Below are 19846 nucleotides of genomic sequence, written 5' to 3'. Positions count from 1 at the left end.
AGCGAACTCATTCAGATCCATCTCACCAGCTCCGAAGTCCACATGTGCCATCACTGCCCTGCACCGCTTCTTGGGAATCGATGCTTAAAAAAATAATAAGTAACACGTACTGAGTGCTAAGTGCCCAGTGGCCACATGTATCAACTCACTCAACCCTCCTTCCAGCCCCTGCAGAAGGTGAGGCAGCGAGAGAAGGAGCTGAGGAGACCGCTAAGGCCCACAGCTAGGAGGTGCAAGTCTGCACTGGACCCCAAGAGGAAAACCGGCTTGTGCAGGACCTAGGCCACTGGCCTGCCGACCTCGGGGTGCCTGCAGAGTGGGCTTTGTGTGCGGGAGCCCGGAAGGGACATTCGGAGGCCTTCTCCCGCCGCCTGGTTTTTGTCGCTGTGACCTCAGGGCTCTGCCGCCATGGCAGGGAGGACAGGCCGGCCCGCAAGCGCCCCCCTGGGGCAGGACCGGTGGCATCGGAGGGCTGCAGTCAGCCCCCACCAGCGGCCCCTTTTCTGTGCTTCTCTTTCAAAACAAAAACAGCAGCGGAGACGGGCCTGCCCCTCTCTGCCTGTCACCCATCTGTCAGTCTGGCTGTCGTCTGGCTGTCTATCCTCTAGGAATTCTGGAGGGACCTCTCCTCCCGGCTTGCTTTTCCTTGGGGAGGGCCTGGAGCGCCCTGCAGGTGGGCGCCAGGGGTGAGTGTATGTGCGGGGTGCGTGGGGGTGGGGAGTGCGTGTGGGGGTGTGGGGTGAGGGTGCATACACCCCATAAGCTGGAGACCGTGGGGCTCTCTGGGGAAGACCGGGGGCCAGTGGAACAGACAAGGCGGACCTCCGAGGAGTCTCTGTCAGGACAGGGGCCGCGTGGAGGCGCAGGGGGAGTGAGGGGGGAGCTAGAGGGTCCAGCTCTCCCCCGTCAACTGTCTCCGAGCCGCTCCCCCACCCCTGCGGGGGAATTTGTAAGCGGAGGGGGGCGGCTGCTAACCCCTCCTCTACCACCTCCCCAGATACGTGTTGGGGGCTTAAAAGAAAAAACACAAAACTCTTAAGTTTCCCGCCCCTCAAAGTGTGGGTGCGGAGGGCGACACCCTTGCTCCTGCCCCCTCTCCCCGCCCCCAGCCGCCAGCCGGACCCGCGCGGGACCCCCGCCCTGCCCGCGGCCCGAGGGGCGGGGAGGGGGAGGAGGCGAGGCCGGGTGAGGTTTGCATCAAGAGGGGCGTGTGGCCGGAGCGGCTCGGGTTTTAGCAACTTGGGAGCGAGCGAGGAGCCGGGCCGGGGAGGGCGGAAAGTTGGTCCCCCGACGTCAGCGCCGGGCGGGCCGGGCGGCCGCGGAGCCAGAGGCGGTCGGAGCGGGGGGAGCGCGCGGCGGCGGGGCGCGCTGGCTGCGACCCCGCCGGCGACGCGGCCCGGGACCCCCGGCGCGGCTCGCGGACATGGACAGCGCGGCCGCCGCCTTCGCCCTGGACAAGCCGGCGCTGGGCCCGGGCCCGCCGCCGCCCTCCGCGCTGGGCCCCGGCGACTGCGCCCAGGCGCGCAAGAACTTCTCGGTGAGCCACCTCCTGGACCTGGAGGAGGTGGCGGCGGCCGGGCGGCTGGCGGCGCGCCCCGCGGGGGCCGAGGCGCGGGAGGGCGCGGCGCGGGAGCCGTCCGGGGGCAGCAGCGGCAGCGAGGCGGCGCCGCAGGACGGTGAGTGCGGGTCTGGCCGGCGCGCCCGGGGGCGTGGGAACGGAACGGGGGTCCCGGGCTCGCGGGGGCGGAGGCTGGGGGCTCGCGTGGCCCCAGGAGCGCGCGCGGGGCCGGCCAAGATGCGCCCGGGGCGCTCGGGCAGCCGGGTCCCGGACTGGGGAGGAGCGGGGCGCGGGCGGAGCCGCGGCGCGTGGCAGGACTTCCCGGGGTGCGGGCGCCCGGGCGCCGGGGGTCTGGCTGCCCCGCGGCCACAGCGGAGGTGTCTTCGGGGATGGAGCGGGCTGCGGGGCCCGAGCTCTCCGCCGCGGAGGGGGCCGTCTTGGGGCCTTAGCCATCTCCAGTCGCAGGGGGGTGGGGAGGGGGGAAAGTGGGTGTGAATACACAGCTGGGGAAACTGAGGCTTCGGGGGAGCACAGCCGCTAAGTCACACAGCTGGGCTCACACTCCGGCCCCTCCCTCCGAGAGGCCACCCCCGCCACTACCACATCTTCCTAAGACTTGGGCTCTGCCCGGCCGGAGTGGCTCAGTGGTTGAGCCTCCACCTAGGAACCAGGAGGAGGTCAGGGTTCGATTCCCAGTCAGGGCACATGCGGGGGTTGCGGGCTCCATCCCCAGTGTGGCGGGTGCAGGAGGCAGCTGATCAATGATTCTCGCTCATCACGGATGTTTCTTTCTCAATCTCTCTCCCTTCATCTCTGAAATGAATAAAAATATATATAAAAAAAGACTTGGGTGCCTCGGCTGGGGGGGGTCCGGGGCCGCCGTCCCCCTTCCCCCTCCCGCTACCCCACCAGCAGCTTCCTAGCTGGAATGTCCCAGCCCCACAGAGCCAGCTAAGCCTCTGCTCCTGATAAGGTTAAAGGTCATCAGGAAGGGGCTTTAAAAACAAACAACCCACCCAAGTGGCTTTTTAAAAAAAGTCACACTGGGTGGGAGGGTCCTGAGCCCTTGGTGAGAAGCAGGCGGGGCAGCAAGAGCAGAAGAGAAGGATAAGGCAGAAGTCCAGTCCTGGGCAGTTTCACCAGGGGGTCCCCAAGTCCCTGCAGCTCACCCACACCCTGAGGAGGGCGGCTGGTCTGGGACCACTGACTGGTCCTTTCGCTCTGGGGCACAGGTGGGCCTTCCGAAGGCGCTGGGCCCCTAAGGGGTCACCCACCCGATTCCAGCATCCTTCCCACCTGCCCCGGGGGACCCCGACTTCCTGCACCAGCCTCCAGGTCTCAGGGGAGCCCCTACTGGTTGCATGCCCTGCTTCTGCAGGAGAGGAGGTGCCGGGAAAGTTGAGGGTCTGCAGCCTCATTTGGAACCTTGTGGGGAGCATGTGTGTGTGTGTGTGGGGGGGGCACCTGACACACGCCTGCAGCTCAGCGAGTGCCCCGCCGTGCCAGCTGTGCCCCGTGCCGCTGGCTCCCGCCCGTCAGCCACAGCGGGCTGACCTGTCCTCACCCTCTGGAGTAAACGTGAAGTGGGCAGACCCACCGCTGGGAGCTGGGGTGTCCCTGATGGAAAAGTGAAAGGAAGGGGTCTGGTTTGGGCCAGGGGTAAAGTGGGGTGCCCTCTGGTGTGGAAGGGGGAGCCCTGCCATCTTCAGTTTGTTCCGGGATCTCAGGCCTCCTGGGAGGAGCAGCTGGTCTCTGATTTCACCCTGATGAGTGGGGGGCCCCAGGGGTGTGGAGAGGAGGAGCAAATGGAAGGTAAAGCGAGGCAGGAAGGGAGGAAAGGAAGGAGAGGAGAGGAGGGGAGCGAGGGACTAGGCGCGTGGACAGGGCCGTGGCAGCCCCAGGTACCAGGGTGGTAGCGGGTCTCCCCAGCAGCCCCGGCGGCCAGGCCACTCTCCGTAAGAGCCAGGGAGGCTTGGGGCCTTTTCCTAAAGGGGAACTTCGGCACACTGGGAACGCCCAGGTGTTGGGGACGAGGACACACTGGGGTGGGGTCAGGTGGGAGGGGCCCAAGGCCAGCAGTCAGGCTGCGCCCGGAGGTGAGGGACCAGGGCCGCAGGCAGAGTCGGGTCAGGCTCCACAGGTGCTCACGGCGGCCTCTGGCCCTGTGAGGCCTGGCCCGCCCTGGGGACTCGGGGTCCCGCTGGGGACTCCTGGACCACAGCGATCGCTCCAACCCGGACAGCAGGAGGACTTGGTCAGGAAGCTGAGCATCCCAGTGTAAAGGATGCTCTCCTATTTGGCATTCCATCTTCCCTACTCGTTTTTGGTGCTCAAACACAATTTTTTTTTTTTTTAAATGAAATGGGGATAAAAACTGGAGATTGTTTTTTATTCGTGTCTTGACTTGGCACCATTAAAAGGAGGTAATTCTATACTCATGCATCAGATGGAAAACAAATCACTAGCCCATGAAATCCAAATGTTTCATGTAGAGTCAAGCACGTCCCGAGGCCAGCTGGCATGATGCAGGGGTGCCCGCTGCCAGGAGAGACTCTGGAGCAGCGGTGGGGTGCCCTGTGGCTGCCCCCAGGCCTGTGACAGTCCGTGGCTGGCTCTCTGGGGCTGGGGCTGCATCCCCCCCTGGTAGGTGCGCCCCCCCCCCCCCCCGCCCGCACACACTGCCACTGACTGTGAACTCCCAGGTCCGATGTCTCCAGAGGTGGGGGAGAAGGGACCTCTCCTCTCTTCATCCTGACAGCCCAACCCGCATCCCTGGACCCAAAGCGGGCACCCAACCCCCCGGGCACCCGCCGGGGCTCCGGGCCCCCGGCGTGGGCCCTGGGCTGTGGCCTGGTCCTCCGGTCCTGAAGCCGCAGGGAGCGCTGTGTCTCACTGAGGATTCCGACTGGCTTGCAAGTGGGTTTTCCTGCGGCGTCTGCAGCTGTTTCTGGTCCAAAGCAAGGGACCGCCGCCCGAGAGATGGGGTGCCCCATGAGAAACTAAGGGTTCCTGGGGAGCGAATGAGTGAGAAACTTGATGCGTTTTCAACCTGCCAGGTTAGCAGGCTCATCCAGTGTTTAAACATGGCTTTTACTCCTTTGTTTTCACAAAGCCCACAGTAGATACAGCCTCTTCTTGCCAATGGTTTTCCCAGACTCGGCTCCCCCGGAACTGGCGTGGAAGGCTGTGGCTTCGCCGGTGACTCAGAGCAATCCGGGGTCTCGGGTTCCTCCCAAGTCAAACGCTGAGGTCTGCGCCGGGGCGCCGAGCTATGCCAAGCACGTTAGGAAAATAAACCCTCCTTCGCGGCCTTTGCAGGGACTTACAACAAAAGAAACCACATTAATAACTGAGATGTTCTTGAAAGCATTCCCTCCTGTGGGCAGGGCGGGAACAGAGATGCAGACACACTGTGAAAATAAACAAAGCCTGGGGGCCGGGGAGGCCCCAGCCCGGGAGGAGGCCTGGTACCTGTTCCCGGAAACCTCAGGGCCTAGCAGGTCCGACTCCCGAAGATTCGGGATGCTGGTGCTCGAGTCTGAGGGCACAGGCCGAGCCTGAGGGCACAGGCGGAGTCTGAGGGCACAGGCTTCTGAGGGTACAGGCCGAGTCCGAGGGCACAGGCGGAGTCCGAGGGCACAGGCCGAGCCTGAGGGCACAGGCGGAGTCTGAGGGCACAGGCCGAGCCCGAGGGCACAGGCGGAGTCCGAGGGCACAGGCCGAGCCTGAGGGCACAGGCGGAGTCTGAGGGCACAGGCCGAGCCTGAGGGCACAGGCGGAGTCCGAGGGCACAGGCCGAGTCCGAGGGCACAGGCGGAGTCTGAGGGCACAGGCCGAGTCTGAGGGCACAGGCCGAGTCTGAGGGCACAGGCCGAGCCTGAGGGCACAGGCGGAGTCCGAGGGCACAGGCGGAGTCCGAGGGCACAGGCGGAGTCTGAGGGCACAGGCCGAGTCTGAGGGCACAGGCGGAGTCCGAGGGCACAGGCGGAGTCCGAGGGCACAGGCGGAGTCTGAGGGCACAGGCCGAGTCTGAGGGCACAGGCCGAGCCTGAGGGCACAGGCGGAGTCCGAGGGCACAGGCGGAGTCCGAGGGCACAGGCGGAGTCTGAGGGCACAGGCGGAGTCCGAGGGCACAGGCCGAGTCCGAGGGCACAGGCGGAGTCCGAGGGCACAGGCCGAGTCCGAGGGCACAGGCGGAGTCCGAGGGCACAGGCCGAGTCCGAGGGCACAGGCGGAGTCCGAGGGCACAGGCGGAGTCCGAGGGCACAGGCGGAGTCCGAGGGCACAGGCCGAGTCCGAGGGCACAGGCGGAGTCCGAGGGCACAGGCCGAGTCCGAGGGCACAGGCGGAGTCCGAGGGCACAGGCGGAGTCCGAGGGCACAGGCCGAGTCCGAGGGCACAGGCGGAGTCCGAGGGCACAGGCGGAGTCCGAGGGCACAGGCGGAGTCCGAGGGCACAGGCGGAGTCCGAGGGCACAGGCGGAGTCCGAGGGCACAGGCCGAGTCCGAGGGCACAGGCTGAGCAGGGCGTGGGGGGATCCCTTTGAGGACTCGCTCGCTCCTGGAGCCTCGGCCTGTTTGGGGTGGAGACCTGCGCCTTCCCCTCGCCGGGGACGGGTGGCAGGGCCGAGTGTCTGTGAGTGCTGGACCCGGAGGGACCATTGGGTTCCAGAGAGTAGTTTGAGTTTTTATAGTGGTAAAATATAGTTAAATTAAGAGTTATCATTTCTTAAGAAATTCTCACCCGAGGATATTTTCCCATTGATTTCTAGAGAAAGTGGGAGGGAGGAGGGAGGGGGAGAGAGAGAGAAACATCGATGTGAGAGAGACACATAGATTGGATGCCTCCTGCAGGCACCCGGTCTGGGGCCGGGGATTGAGCCTGCAACCGAGGTGGGTGCCCTTGGCCGGAATCGAACCTGTGACCCTTCAGTCCTCAGGCCAATGCTCTAACCACTGAGCAAAACTGCTGTCAATGCTTTCGGGCGCCTACACACCTGGAGGGGGGATTGCTGGGCCATAGGGTCCTCTGTTTAGTTGTCTAAGGACCCGCCACACTGTTCTCCATAGCGGACTCCCCATTTAACCGGCCTCCCTCTAACTGGCTCTGAAAAGTGCCGGGGGTGGGGGGTGGGGGCACCTGGGGCTGTGGAGCAGGGGGCGGGAGGAAGCCAGCAGGCCTGGTAGGAGCAGGGTTGGGGGGGAGACCAAAGGGTTTCTCCAGAACCGAGCCTGCTTTCCTTCCCTCTGCCTCCCTCCCTTCCCCTCATCTGTTTCCTGGTGGGGGCGGGGCAGAGCCCTCTGAGGGAGGGGACACTGGGTGGGGGGTCAGGACACCAGGGTGGGGTCCTGGCTGCTGCTGTCCTCTCCCTGCGTGACCTTGGGCGGATCACATCGCTCCTCAGTTTCCCACCTGGACAGTGCCAGGCGCACGATGGTCCGTCGTCATCATTTGATCCAGGCTGAGAAAAGGCCCCGGAGGGGTCCCCAGGAACGTGGGCCCTCAGACGGGAGAGGGTGTCCCTCAGCACGTGCCCAGGGCCAAGGAGAGAGGGAGGGTGAGCGAGAGGCCAAGGAAAGAGCCTGGAAGCTAAGAGCCCGGGGGTTCAGGTGGGGAACCTGGATCTTCGGGGGGGGGGGGGGCGGGCAGCGGTCTCTGTCTCTGGTTCTTTGTTGTGGTTCCAGGGGGATCTTGCCCTCCGGCTAATAGATCACTTGGGGGGAGCTTGGGGGCCTGGATCTGCTAGCACCCGCACCAGGGCCCTTCCCTGGGGGCCGAGCGCCACAGGGCTGGAGTGTCACTGTCCCCTCCAGAGACTCTGAACCCTAACTCTGGAGGAGCGAGCACGCCAGCTTGCACAGCACCCTGAGACCTGGAAGCACCCTGAGGCTCCGTGTGGCTACCCACGGAAGGGCATGATGGGCAGTGAAGTCTGTGAGAGTGTGGCGAGCCTGAGTGGGCGTGGGGACTGTGCCTAGCACACAGTAGGTGCTCACTAAAGGGTCTCCATGACAGCTCATAAGACGCGCACGCAGCCCTGTGAACCAGGCAGGGTAGAGACTGGCACCCCTATTCTTTGGAGGCCCAGAGAAGCAAGGCAACTTGCCCAAGGCCCCCAGCTGGGAAGGAGGGGTGGGACCCCAAGTCCAGGCCTCTCTCTCCTGCACAGCTCAGCGTTTAGGCTCCACGGGGAGCCGGGGAGGGGAAGCCGCACCAGTCTGTGGGGTCAGGGTTTGTTTGGGGAATGAGGGAGGCAGGGTGACAGCAGCCATAACACTTGCAGTGACCACAGCACTGGCTGCGAGGCGAGCCGGCCGGGGCTCCGCGTGCCTCACCCCGCACTGTCCTCCCCTGACCATGGGAGCCAGTTCTCTTACTGTCCCCATCTTATACAGAGGGAAACTGAGGCTCAGCGTTGAGCCACTTGCCAAGGTCACACGTCCCCATGAATAGGAGAGTCCAGCCCAGGCCTGCTCGGTTCTGAAGCCCCTAGTCCTGCCCTGTCCTGGGCGCCCCCTGGCACCCCATGAATGCTGGGTGGCCCAGCCAGGGATATCCACTCCCAGGCGGGGTGGGCTGCATTCAGGCCCCGTGAGGCAGTCGGGGGGGGGGTCTCCCCTCGAGGTTCTGAGCAACCTGGCCGGGTCACAGGCCTGCTGAGGCGGGGCAGGCCTGGCAGCGTGGGCACTGCCAGGCCTTGGGACGTTTGGAAGGTCTGAGTTCAAACACCCCTCCCACCCAGAAACATCCGACGGCCTCCCTCCCCCTCTGCAGGCTGCACATGGGAGGACGTGGAGGGTCCCTGACGCAAAGAACGTCGCCAGGACAGGCCCCTTTCCCAGGCCACCTCCAGCCCCACACCCGTCCGTCTGTCCATCCATCCGTCCGTCTGTCCGTCCTTCCTTCCTTCCTTCCTTCCTTCCTTCCTTCCTTCCTTCCTTCCATCCATCCATCCAACAATCATTGTTTGAGCGACCACGTGTCCGGCCTTGAGCTCCTACGACCTACCCAGCCTTTCCCCTGTCACGCCCGGGGGGTTCCCAGGCACGTAGGGAACTGGCAGGGCGCGGGCAGCCCTCACAGCTGCCAAGAAAAGCATCCATTCCAGCTGCCATTGTGGTGCCGTCTGTTCATCGAGAGAGCCTTTCACGTCTCCTCTCGGCGTCCAGAGGGCTCAGACTGACGCCCCGGCCCAGCCAGCAGCTCTCAGACCGCCCGCGCATCCTGGCTGGGTCGCTGAGGACTTTGGTCACGGGCTGGCATTTGGGGACCACATGGTGGACTGACTTTCCCAGACTCACAGACACACACAACCCCCATTCATACACCCCCCCACACACTCATACACATTCACACATACACATCCCACACACACACCCATACACACCCCCACACCCCCACACACATACACCCCACACACATACACACACATACACATCCCCCACACACCCATACACACACCCACACACACATACACATCCCACACACTTACACACACATACACATCCCCCCCACACACTCATACACATCCACATCCCTCCACACACCCCCCACATACACACCCCCCCACCCCACCCCCCACACATACCCCACCCCCCACCCCCGCACACATACACACCTCACACACATACACACATCCACATCCCTCCACACACACCCCACATACACACACCCCATACACGCACCCCCACCCCACCCCCACACATACCCCCCACCCCCACACACATACACACCTCACACACATACACACATCCACATCCCTCCACACACACCCCACATACACACACCCCATACACGCACCCCCACCCCACCCCCCACACATACCCCCCCACCCCCACACACATACACACCCCACACACTTACACACACATCCCCCCACACACCTCACACACACCCCCAGACACATAAACACCCCACACACTTACACACACATACACATCCCCCCCCCACACACACACACACTCCCCCCCCACACACACACTTACACACACACTTACCCCCCGCCCTGCCCCCCCCCCCCCCGCTCCCCGCCCCCAATCCTAGGGCTCCCGCGGCCCAGAAATCCAGGCCAGGCTTGGGCCGGGGTGGCCGCAGGCAGGCAGGCAGGTGAGCAGTGGGTCCAGGGGGCGGCCAGGGGTTAAGTGCCTGTGCGAGGTGCTGAGAGGAGGGTACTGCGGGAGCTTCCTGTTCGGACAGAGGAGCTGGGGAAGTTGTCCCAGCGGCTCCCATGCTGGAGGGCAGGGAGCTGGTGCGCGCCAGGAGCTGGGCGACACCCCCTGGGCAGGGGCCTGGGCAGGGTGCTCCCTGCCTGGGAGCCGGAGCGGCGGGGCCTCCGCAGAGCCGCAGGGCAGGCTGGCCGGCTGCGGGAAGCGAGGGGGGCGGATAGGGGGGACCTCAGTGTGCTGGGAAGGGAGGTCCTGAAAGACCCAGATGCTCTCCTGCCCCCTGCCCCGCGCTCCTTCCGCATCCGGGGAGCTCTTGTTCCCAGCCGGGCTCCGAGGGGCCCCCTGAGGACAGGACAGGGCGCACGGGGCCTCATGCTAACGCACCTTCACGGCACCTACGGGTGCGGGGCTCTGGGAGGCGCTGCTTTGGCCCCCCTTTGTGCCCGTCCTGCTTTCTGTGCGTGGCATGGGCAGCCGGGACCTTCCGGTTTGGGGGCCGTGGGGGGCTGGGCGGGCGTGGGGGTGATGAGTTAAGAGAAGCCAAGGGCTGGGACCCCGAGGCCGGAGAGGTGGCCGGGTGGCAGGTGGCCTGGTAGAAGGTTCTGGGTGGGGGGCAGTGAAAGAGCAGGAGGCCTGGGGCTGGAGCCCTGGACGCTTCCACCGAGCTGAGCAGGCGCCTTCGTTGCTTGAGAACCTGAGAGTGTCACCTCCTGCGACGAGGACGCTGCCGCCTCGAAGGCAGCGGGAGGGGCCGGGACGAGGAGTCGGGAACTGGACTTGCCCTGGCCTAGGACCCAGGCACCGAGCCTCTGTCCCGTGTGAGGGGTGGACTATCTGCTTGTCAACCTGTGGTCCAGGAATCAGCGCACCAGCGTCACCGGGGAGCTGGTTAAAATGCACGTGCAGCCCTGGCCGGTTGCTCAGTGGTTAGTGTAGGCCCTCAGGCCGAGCGAAGGGTCTTGGGTTTAATTCCCGGTCAAGGGCACGGACCTCAGTTTCGGGTCAATCCCCAGCCCCATTGGGGCACTACGGTGTGTCTCTCTCACGTTGATGTTTCTTTCTCTCTCTCCCCCATCTCCTCCCTCCCTATCACTGTCTGAAAATCAATGTAAAAAAATATCCTTGGGTGAGGATTAAAACATATAAAATAAAATAAAATGCATGTTCACAGGCCACGCCCAGCCCAGGGGCTCTCCAGGGCCCGGCCTGGGCCTCTGCATTCACAGCCCCGTCGTTAGAGGGTGAGAGTCCTGACTCCCGAAGGCTCCGCGCACCTCCCTCCTCCTCCTCAGTGGGGGGAGTGGAGAGCCACATGGAGTTGCCCGGTACACAGTGGTGCAGGGGGTGGAGAGGGGGGGACTGCCCCGAGGCCGAGCCCCGCGTTCCCAGAGGCCTGATTTTGTGCAGGAAGCTGCGCTGCTGGGCCTGGGAGAGAACAGTCGCCAGCATTCATTGAGCGCCTACTGAGTACCCGCCCGAGGCAGCCCAGAGCTGGACCGAAGTGGGTATTGCATTGGGGGAGGTTTCTCTTGGTCCCTCTCAAGTGCCCTGACACCTCTAGCTGCGGGGGGGGGGGGGGGGGGGGGAGAGGGGCTGCGGGGGGTTGTGGGGGGGTCAGAAGCCTCCTGCTAAGCGGGGGGGGGGGGGGCCTCTCACACTTCTGTCCCTGGAAGAGCCCCCTCCTGGCGTCCCGTTTGCCCGCTCCCCGTGCAGCGCTCCCCTGGGCTAGGGCGTCCACTGCCCCAGTTGCCCACCAGCCCCTGCCCCCCTATCTGTCCCCCCCGCCCCCCGCTGGCCTCCCCTCTTGCCGTGGGCGCAGAGGTTTACGCGCCAGAGATGGCGTTATTAAAAATGACATTTAACCAGAACTGGAATTACCGCGCGGATGGCTGCAAACCCCGGAATCAAAGCCGAGCCGCCGGGCGCGCCTGGCAGGGGCCGGGGCCTCCTCTGGCCGCCAGAGCTCCGAGCGGCCTCCCCTATAAAAGCCCGCAGAGCGCCCCGGTCTTGAAAGGAGCGCACCTCCTTTCATTAGCCTAACAAATAACACGTAACAGAAAACATCTGGGAGCAGCAGCCCCTAATGCGCTCAAGATGGGCCGTGGGCAGCCGGTCCAGCCGCGGGCAGCCGGCCGTGCGGGGCTCGGGCCTGCCTGCCCCCACCCAGGGGGGTTCCGGGGCCTCGGGGCGCCTGCACCTCCTCCCTCCTCCCCTGGGCCTGCCCCTGCGCCCTGTGGGACCTGGGGTCTCCTCCTCCCCCTCGTCACTCACCTCTCTCCTCGCAGACGGGAACCGGAATCGAGGTGTGTCTGTGCAGGGACCGTGGGCCTGGGTGGCGGCACCGGGCTCCGCTGGACCAGCTGGGGGACCTGGACACGGTTCTCCTTGGCTCTGGGGGCGTCGTCTGCCATCTGAGAAGACTCGCGCCTGCTTGAGGGTGGCTGTAGGACTTCAAGAGGTGACGAGAGGAGACAGCTGAGCACTGAGAACTGCTCGGCAACGGTTCCCGCTGTTGTGATGAAAGTTGGGGAAACTGAGGCTCAGAGAGGTTGAGTGACTTGTCCAAGGTGACACAGCAGGTGGAGAAGCCACAGGGTCACTCCCCCTTCCCGGCCTTCCAAAGAGCAGTGGAGTCCGGCTGGTGTGGCTCAATGGTTGAGCGTGGACCTATGAACCAGGAGGTCGCGGTTCGACTCCCGGTCAGGGCCCGTGCCCAGGTTGCAGGCTCGATCCCCAGTGGGGGGTGTGCAGGAGGCAGCTGATCAATGATTCTCTCTCATCGTTGATGTTTCTCTCTCTCCCTCTCTGAAATCAATAAAGATACACATTTTAAAAACCAGGAGCAGTGGGCACAGAGGTGCGTCTGACACGGCCCGCCCTCAGCCCGTGGCAGGGGGTGAGCTCATCTCTGAGATAAGGGGGGCTGCCCCCGCCCCTCACTGGGCCGTGAGTCCCCTCGAAGCCCCCACCACGCCCTGGACTTGGAGGCCAGGGGCCTCTAACTGTGATGCCTCCCCAGGACCCAAAGCACCAGCCCCATTGCTCCGGGGCCGGGGCCGGGGCCCCCAGACTGGGAGGCTTGTCCAGAAAAACATCCCGAGGCGGGGAGAAAGGACATACGCCCTTTGCCCCCTGTTCCCCCCGCAGACGAAGCTACAGAAAACAGGCCTTTGTCTCCCCAGAGACGCTGTGGTAGACTCTGTGCCTGCCCCTCCCCCTCCCAGACAGGCCTTGCTCTTTGGTTCCAGAGAAACTGGATGGGATTCATTAATTCACCCATTCGTGCATTCCTTCATAGGTGTGGTCAGGGGAGACCTGGCCCCTAACCAGGGAGAGGGGCAGGAAGGCAGCGTCCCTCCCCGCGGCCAGCTCGTCCTCACAGGGGAAGTGAAGCGTTACCCCATCCGACAGATGAGAAAACTGAGGCTCAGAAAGGCAAAATGACTTACCCAAGGTTAGCCGGGGAATACACAGCGATTCCCCAGAGCCCAGGAACAACACCGGCCACCCCGGGCAGGGTCCCCACATGGAGCTCCAGCGGCTCCCGTCTCCCCACTTCCCACCTAGAAACCGCTTCGGTTCCCTGAGGAAGGTGCCACTTTTCCAGGGACACCCTTTGCAAAGCCTGGCCCGAGGCAGTCGGGCAGGAGGGCTTTGGGCTGGGCTGTGATGGAGGGGCCGGGGCCGGGGCCGGGGCCGGACCGGGCCTTTGGGAATCTCGTGTTTCGGAGAGACAGCGTGTGTTCGTGGGAAGGCCAGCCTCCCCGGGGAGCGGGCTGCAGCCACACCCGGGCGAGGAGAGTGTCAGGGCTCCGAGCGGGAAATTGCTGGAGACAAGAAGTAAAAACGGCTGCTCTGGTTTCACTGGGAAGGAAGCAAGAGAAGGCGAAGATCTAATGCTGCCGAAAGCGGAGCCGAGTCCTTGTTTAAGGAAACTGTTGCTGTGGCAGAGAATTCAAACCTGAGGCCGAGCAGAGCTGGGGTGGGGGCTGCCTTTTAAAGGCCTGGCTGCTCTCTCAAGGCAGGAAAAATGGGGGGGCCTCCCCCCAGCCCTTTCCCCCTCCCCCCTTCCTCCTTCCCTTCCTCCCTCCCTCCCTCCCTCCCTCCCTCCCTCCCTCCCTCCCTCCCTCCCTCCCTCCCTTCCTTCCTTCCTTCCTTCCTTCCTTCCTTCCTTCCTTCCACAAATACTCAGGGCCAGGCTGCCGGCTGAATGCTGGGGTCCCCGCAGGGAGCAAGGGAGGTGTGGTCCCGGCTAAGAAGGTGTCCTGGGTGCTATGAGTACAGAGACTGGGCCTCCCTACCTGGTCTGGGGTTCAGGGGAGGCTTCCTGGAGGAAGCGGACTTTTAGGAGGGGCGGGAAGGATGCGTGGAGTGAGCCAGAGGAAGAGGTGGGAAGGGTGCTGCAGGTGGAGGGAACAGCAGCTGCGGGGCCTCCGAGGTGAGCCGAGGGCTGGGAGGGCGCACGCGGGAGAGGCCGGGTGAGCAAGGCCTGGTTCTGGAGTCGTAGGTTTTGTAGTGAGAGCAGTGGGCATGCTCTCTGTGCATCTGTGGGTGTCTGGGTGGCCGGGGCACCCAGGCCCTCCCCGGCAGCTCCCTCGGTTAGTAAGTGTCCCCTGTCGTGCGGGAAGTGGATGGCTAACCTGGGGACAGCAGTTGTGTCCGGCTGCCCGGACCTCCTGAGGTTCCTTCCTGTCCACAGGAGACCCAGCCCAGCCACGCGGAGGCCTAAGATGCCAGGCTGGGGAGGGGAGGCTCCCAGGGCCTCAGAGCCAGAGGCAGGCCAGGTTCCGTGCCCAGCGTCGGGGTCCCCCGTCCACCTGCAGCACGGCGGTGCCCACGGCGCGGGCCCAACGCTAGGGCTCGGAGCCGTCGGCACAGCAGCCCTGAGACGGGCGGCCATCCGCAGACCCGGCGCACGATGAGGAAGGTGGGCTCGGGCCGGGCCGGCTGGCACAAAGCCTGCACCCTGGAGGGATGGAGGGATGCTTTGGGGGTGCGTGGCCGGGTCAGGGCAGTGGAGCTGGGTGACTGGGGCGGAAGTGGCTTTTGAGTGTGTTCATCTTCATCACTGTCATCGCACCGTCTGGGCCATTTGTTGCGCACTCGCTACGTGCTAACCCTCCCTGCGCATCATCTCAGGAATTCCTCCCGGATCCCCTAGGTCCGTGGTCGGCAAACTGCGGCTTGTGAGCCACATGCGGCTCTCGAGCCGCGGTTTGCCGCTCTGTTGACTAATGAGTTTGCCGACCACTGCCCTAGGAGGTCAGCAGTCTCATGGCCCCATTTGCCAGACGAGGGTCTGAGGCTCAGAAAGAGGGGCTGTGCATTGAGGGCACGGGGACCAGGCCTCAGGCCCTTATCTTCGGTGTGTGCCTCACCCGCTGGCCTGGAGCCCCCGATGTGCTCCCTCTGGCCGCCCCCACCTCCAGGCGTGCTTCGGAAGGCGCGGGTAAGACGTGATAACGCCGGGCAGAGTGCCGGACAGAACCCAGAGCCACTCCCCCAGCCAGGCAGGAGGCCAGGGTCCCCCATGCAGCTCGGTGGCAGCACAAGCTTAGAAACAGAGTCGGCCCCAGAGAGTTCCGGGGACCCCTGCCTTCTCGGGGGCAGGTCATGCGGCTGATAGGGGCCCGGCTTAGCTGTGGGCTCCTGGTCCCAACCTCACCCCCACTTAATGGATGATCTTGGGCAAGTGTCTCACTTCTTTGAGCCTCAGGTTCCCCATCTGCAAAATGGGCACAGGGAGAGGCCCTGCGTCTTGGGCTGTTCAGAGGAGCTAATGGCATCACGCGGGTGGGGCTCAGCTCTCTGCCTCCCGGGCCCAGGAGGTGCTCGATCAACACCATTTGTCCTCGCGTTCACTCCCCCGACACTGGGGAGGAGGGGGAGCTGCGCAGGTCAGGACTGCCAAGCCCCCTTCACAGGCGGAAAAGCCGAGGCGGGAGAGAGAGTTCCCCAAGGCCCACGGGGGGGAGGGGCGGAGCTGGGAGTGGGAACAGGTTCAGGGTTCCAGGAGCTGACCCCAGGGCCTTTGCTGATACCTTTGCTTTCCAAAGAAGAGACAGGTTATCCAGCCCTGGTGCCCCAGGGGACCCAGGCGGGTATCCCTGCCCAGCCTGCCGGTGACCGGGCCCCTCGGGGAGGGCGGCGTTGGCTCGCGGCCCCGGCTGCGGGCGCTGACTGCCCCTCCCGGGCGGGCAGCATGAGCATCTGCTTCGTTTCCCAGGGACACATAGAGCCAGGCCTAATTCCATGACCAACGCCGTCTGTACACCAGCACCGTTATTGTTATGCTGCGGTATCTGAGGTTAAACATCCAGTGAGAGGTTAATTGCAACTTCTAGAAGGTCTGTGGAGGAGGGTGAGGAGGAAGGCCGAGACCCAGATAGGCTCCCTCAGGGTTACAGCTGGTTCTCGCCACCTGTCTACAACCGCACACGTGTGCACACATATGCACTCGCCTCACAGGGCACGTGCACACACACCACACACACAACGCGCAGGTACACGCACACACAGACACGCACACACTCGCACTCCGCGGGTCCCTGGGCTGCGGCACAGCTGGCTCAGACGCGGTGTCTGCACGCATGGGAAAGCTGATCGGAAGCCGGCTTTCCCGCCCCTTCCCTCGCGGCTTCTTTCTCTGCCAGGACCCCCGTGTCCAAGTGGCCACCGGAAGCAGCTTCCAGGAGGACCAGGCAGCCAGGGTGTGGGGAGGCAGGTTCAGGGGCCAAGGAAACAGTGAGCATATGGGGGTTACCTCCCCGGCCCAGCTCTCAGCTCCTCCCAAACCCTCCTCCCGCCACCTCGGGAGCCGGAGCGGATGGAAATGAGTGAATAGTGGGTGGTGGGCCGTGTGGGATGAAGCCGGTCAGGGAGGAGGCAGGAGAGCCATCGCCCAGTCCAGAGAGGCCAACGGTGGGTGCGCCCCTCTAGCACCGGGGCTCAGAGCCCTGCAGAACCCCGGGCTCTGGAGAGCTCCGTGCAGCTTCCTGGGCTCTGTGGGGATCAGGGCAAATATTCGCTGCTTTCTAGAAACGGGGAGCAACAGCAGAGGTTGGGAGATGGGGATACCCTGGCACTGCGGGTACAGGTGGCCTGGGCCTGGTCAGGAGGGCAGCAGCTCTGGGGGGAGGGTGTGGGGGGGTTAAGGCTGGAGCCTCCTCATGTGCCAGAGAGATCCCAGGGAGAGGAGGTCCAGAGCTGGGCTGGCTGGCGAGTGAGCCTGGCCCCCATTCGCTCCCTGGGGCAAGGGGCTTCCCGATTCGGAGCCTCAGTTTCTTCATCTGTAAAGTGGGGCTAATGACAGTGGGTTGTGAGGAAGCAGCTCCTAGTCCTGGCACGTGGCCGTGTAGCAGTTGGTATTATTACTGCTGTTGCTATTGTTAGCAACTCACAGGCAGGTCCCTGAGAGGGCAGGCAGAGGATCCAGCCACACCCCTGGCAGCTGCTGGCCCCCAGGGTCCCTCATCTCCCCAGCATGGGGATGGGGAGTGTCCCAACCCAAACTAGCTTCACATTAAGGCAAGTCTCCCTCCACCCCGGCCCCACCCGTCTTGTTTATTTCCATTGTGTCTGGCACATTCTGGGTGAGATGGAGGGGAGGGATGAAGGCAGTGTCTCCACCCTCTCTCAGCAGGGGCTGCGTCCATCCCGTCCGTCCATCCGTCCATCCGTCCCGTCCATCCATCCCGTCCATCCATTCATCCCGTCCATCCATCCATCCCGTCCATCTGTTCGTCCCGTCCATCCCCGGGGACAGTGCTCCTCAGCCTTGGGCACAGCAGACAAACAAAAGCCTGGCCCCCAGAGCAGGTCAGGGCGGGGCTCTGGCTCTCAGCTCCATGTGGAGGCCTCAGACTGTGGCCCCATCGTCCCCTCCACCTGCCGGGCCAGGGCTGCCACGCCATCATTAAAGTCACCCCTTTGGGTGAAGTCGCTGTCCACAGGGAGCCCCTGCTGGGACCCCCTTCATCCCAGTAACCAAGAGTCCCTCCTGGAGAGCTAAGCCATGTGCTCCCCCCTCACCTTTACAGAAAGCCACCAAAGTTCCCATTCACAGGTGAGACACGGAGGCCCCGCCACTCAACACATATTTCTGAGCCCCTACTATGCGCAGGCACTGGGCAGACACCCACCCATCGGCCCTTAGGAGCGTCCCGCTTCCAGGAGACAGGCAGTGAACGGACAATGAACAGGTATCCAATCGCCTGCCCATGGGTTCCACCAGGTTGAGAAGCACAGGGGCCTCTGGGGCTCAGAGACGGGGTGTCGCCACCCCAAGGCTGCACAGCCAGCGCCCGGCAGAGCTGGGATCAGACCCCAGAGCCCGCCCTTCCTGCTCAGGAGGCCCTCCCAACAGGCTGTAAAGATCCACATCTCAGATTAGCTGGGGCGGGACCCACAACCAGCCCAGGCGCAGGGGCAGGTCCACAAGCCCCCTGGCTGTACTCACCCAGATTGGGGGGATGAGGTTCCAAGAGTGGAGGGCACATTCCTCTAGTGCCATAGGGCAAGGCCAGGTTCGGGTAGAGGTGGGCCTCAGCAGTGTCTAGTTAGGACTGTCCCCTACGAGAGACAGCAAACTGGCCCCAGGTAGCGTAAACGAAATTAAGATAATTTTCATTCTAGTAGCTGAGAGGTCCAGGGTGGGACTTCAGGCTCCACAGGATCCAGGGCTTACACCATGGAGCGGCCAGAGCCGCTGGCAGGGCCGAGATTGGGGCCCTGCCCACCTCTGAGCCAATCACAGTGGCCGCAGAGGAGCTGTGTGCTGATTGGCCGAGGGCTGGGCCACGTGGGTGGGCCTCACCTGACCCCCTGGACCAAGAGGGCAGGGTGGCTCCTGGACATGTGAGGAAGCTCCCATTTGTAAGGAAGCGTTCCCTGAACAACACGGGCCCTGCTTTATGTGCTTCCCACGTATTATCTCACCACGTCCTCACAGGAACCTGTATCACACCCACTGCACTGGTGAGGCAGCGAGGCTCAGAGAGGCCTGGGAGCTGTCCCCAGGCCACCCAGCGTGTGGGTGGAGAGCAGGAGCCCACTCTGGGACTCCCAAAGGGACCAGTCCGTCAGGTGGCCTGGGCAGCAGGCACGGAGCCACCCTTCGCCAGCTTGCCCCCCATTCTTGGCAGCCACGTCTCTGTTTTACTTTTCTGGGGGCTGTGTCTAAGGCATCGGGACAGTGGAGATACTAGATGCCGGTGCGCTTCCCATCTCTTCCCAATCCTGCCTTCGCTGGTGTCCCATTGGAGCTAGAAATGGGCCTTGGTGGAAATGCTGACACCCCAGACGCTGGCAAACATTATCAGTGAAGGGTCCCTCCTTCCAGAGAACCGATGGTTCCGCATTTATCAGCACAACACAGGTGATGATTTAATTTTTGTTTTCTCTCTTAAGTGGACATTTTTTTAGAGAAGTCTCAGGTTCGTAGCAAAACCGGGCAAGAATCACAGAGTTCCCACATTCCGCCCCCCCCCCCCCCTTACCCTCAGCCACGCACAGCCTCCCTGCTCGGAGACATCTGTTTGCTACGATCCACGAACCAAAATGGACACATCATTGTCACCCCAAGTCAGCCAAAGTCCACAGCTATCCGCCATGACGGCATCATACGGAACGTTTCCCTGCCCAAAACAGTGTCACTCCGCCGTGCTCCGCCTCTTCGTCCCTCCCCTGTCCCCATCCCTGGCAGCCGCTTATCTTTGGACTGTCTGCATAGTTTTGCCTTTTCCAGGACGTCACGTGCTGAATCAGACAGCACGCAGCCTCTTCGGACTGGCTTCCTTCGCTTAGCAATGTGCATGTAACGTTCCTCCGTGTCTTTTCGTGGCTCTGTCGTTGATTTCTTATTGTTGGATAATAGTCCATTGTCTGGATGTACCACCGTTTACCCGCCCACTACCGAAGGACAGCGATGGTGAAGGACGCTGCCATAAACATTGGGGTGCAGCTTTTTGGGGTGGATGCACGTTTTCAGCTCCCTGGGGTAAACACCAAGAAGTATGAGCCCTGAGGAGCGGGTTTGGTTTTGTAGGAAATCTCCAAACCGTCCTCCACAGCGGTGTGCCGGTTTGCGTTCCGGCCAGCCAAGAATGAGAGCGAGCCCCGGTTG

At 63.5% G+C, this 19846-nt stretch overlaps 1 protein-coding gene across 1 annotated transcript in view; it reads left to right on the top strand.

The window, feature by feature from the left end:
- The first annotated feature begins 1274 nt into the window (after positions 1 to 1274).
- PRRX2 (paired related homeobox 2) overlaps positions 1275 to 19846 on the top strand; it is a 38876-nt gene continuing 20304 nt past the window's right edge. Inside the window, exon 1 of the mRNA XM_079789527.1 lies at positions 1275 to 1676. Within this exon, the coding sequence (XP_079645653.1) occupies positions 1424 to 1676 (253 nt within the window). The 5' untranslated portion in view covers positions 1275 to 1423. The remainder of the gene's footprint in view (positions 1677 to 19846) is intronic.

Source organism: Cnephaeus nilssonii (assembly GCF_951640355.1).
Source record: "Cnephaeus nilssonii genome assembly, chromosome: 14".
NCBI lineage: Eukaryota > Metazoa > Chordata > Mammalia > Chiroptera > Vespertilionidae > Cnephaeus > Cnephaeus nilssonii.
Note: the sequence above shows the minus strand (reverse complement) of the source record. Positions and strands in the feature narration are given on the sequence as shown.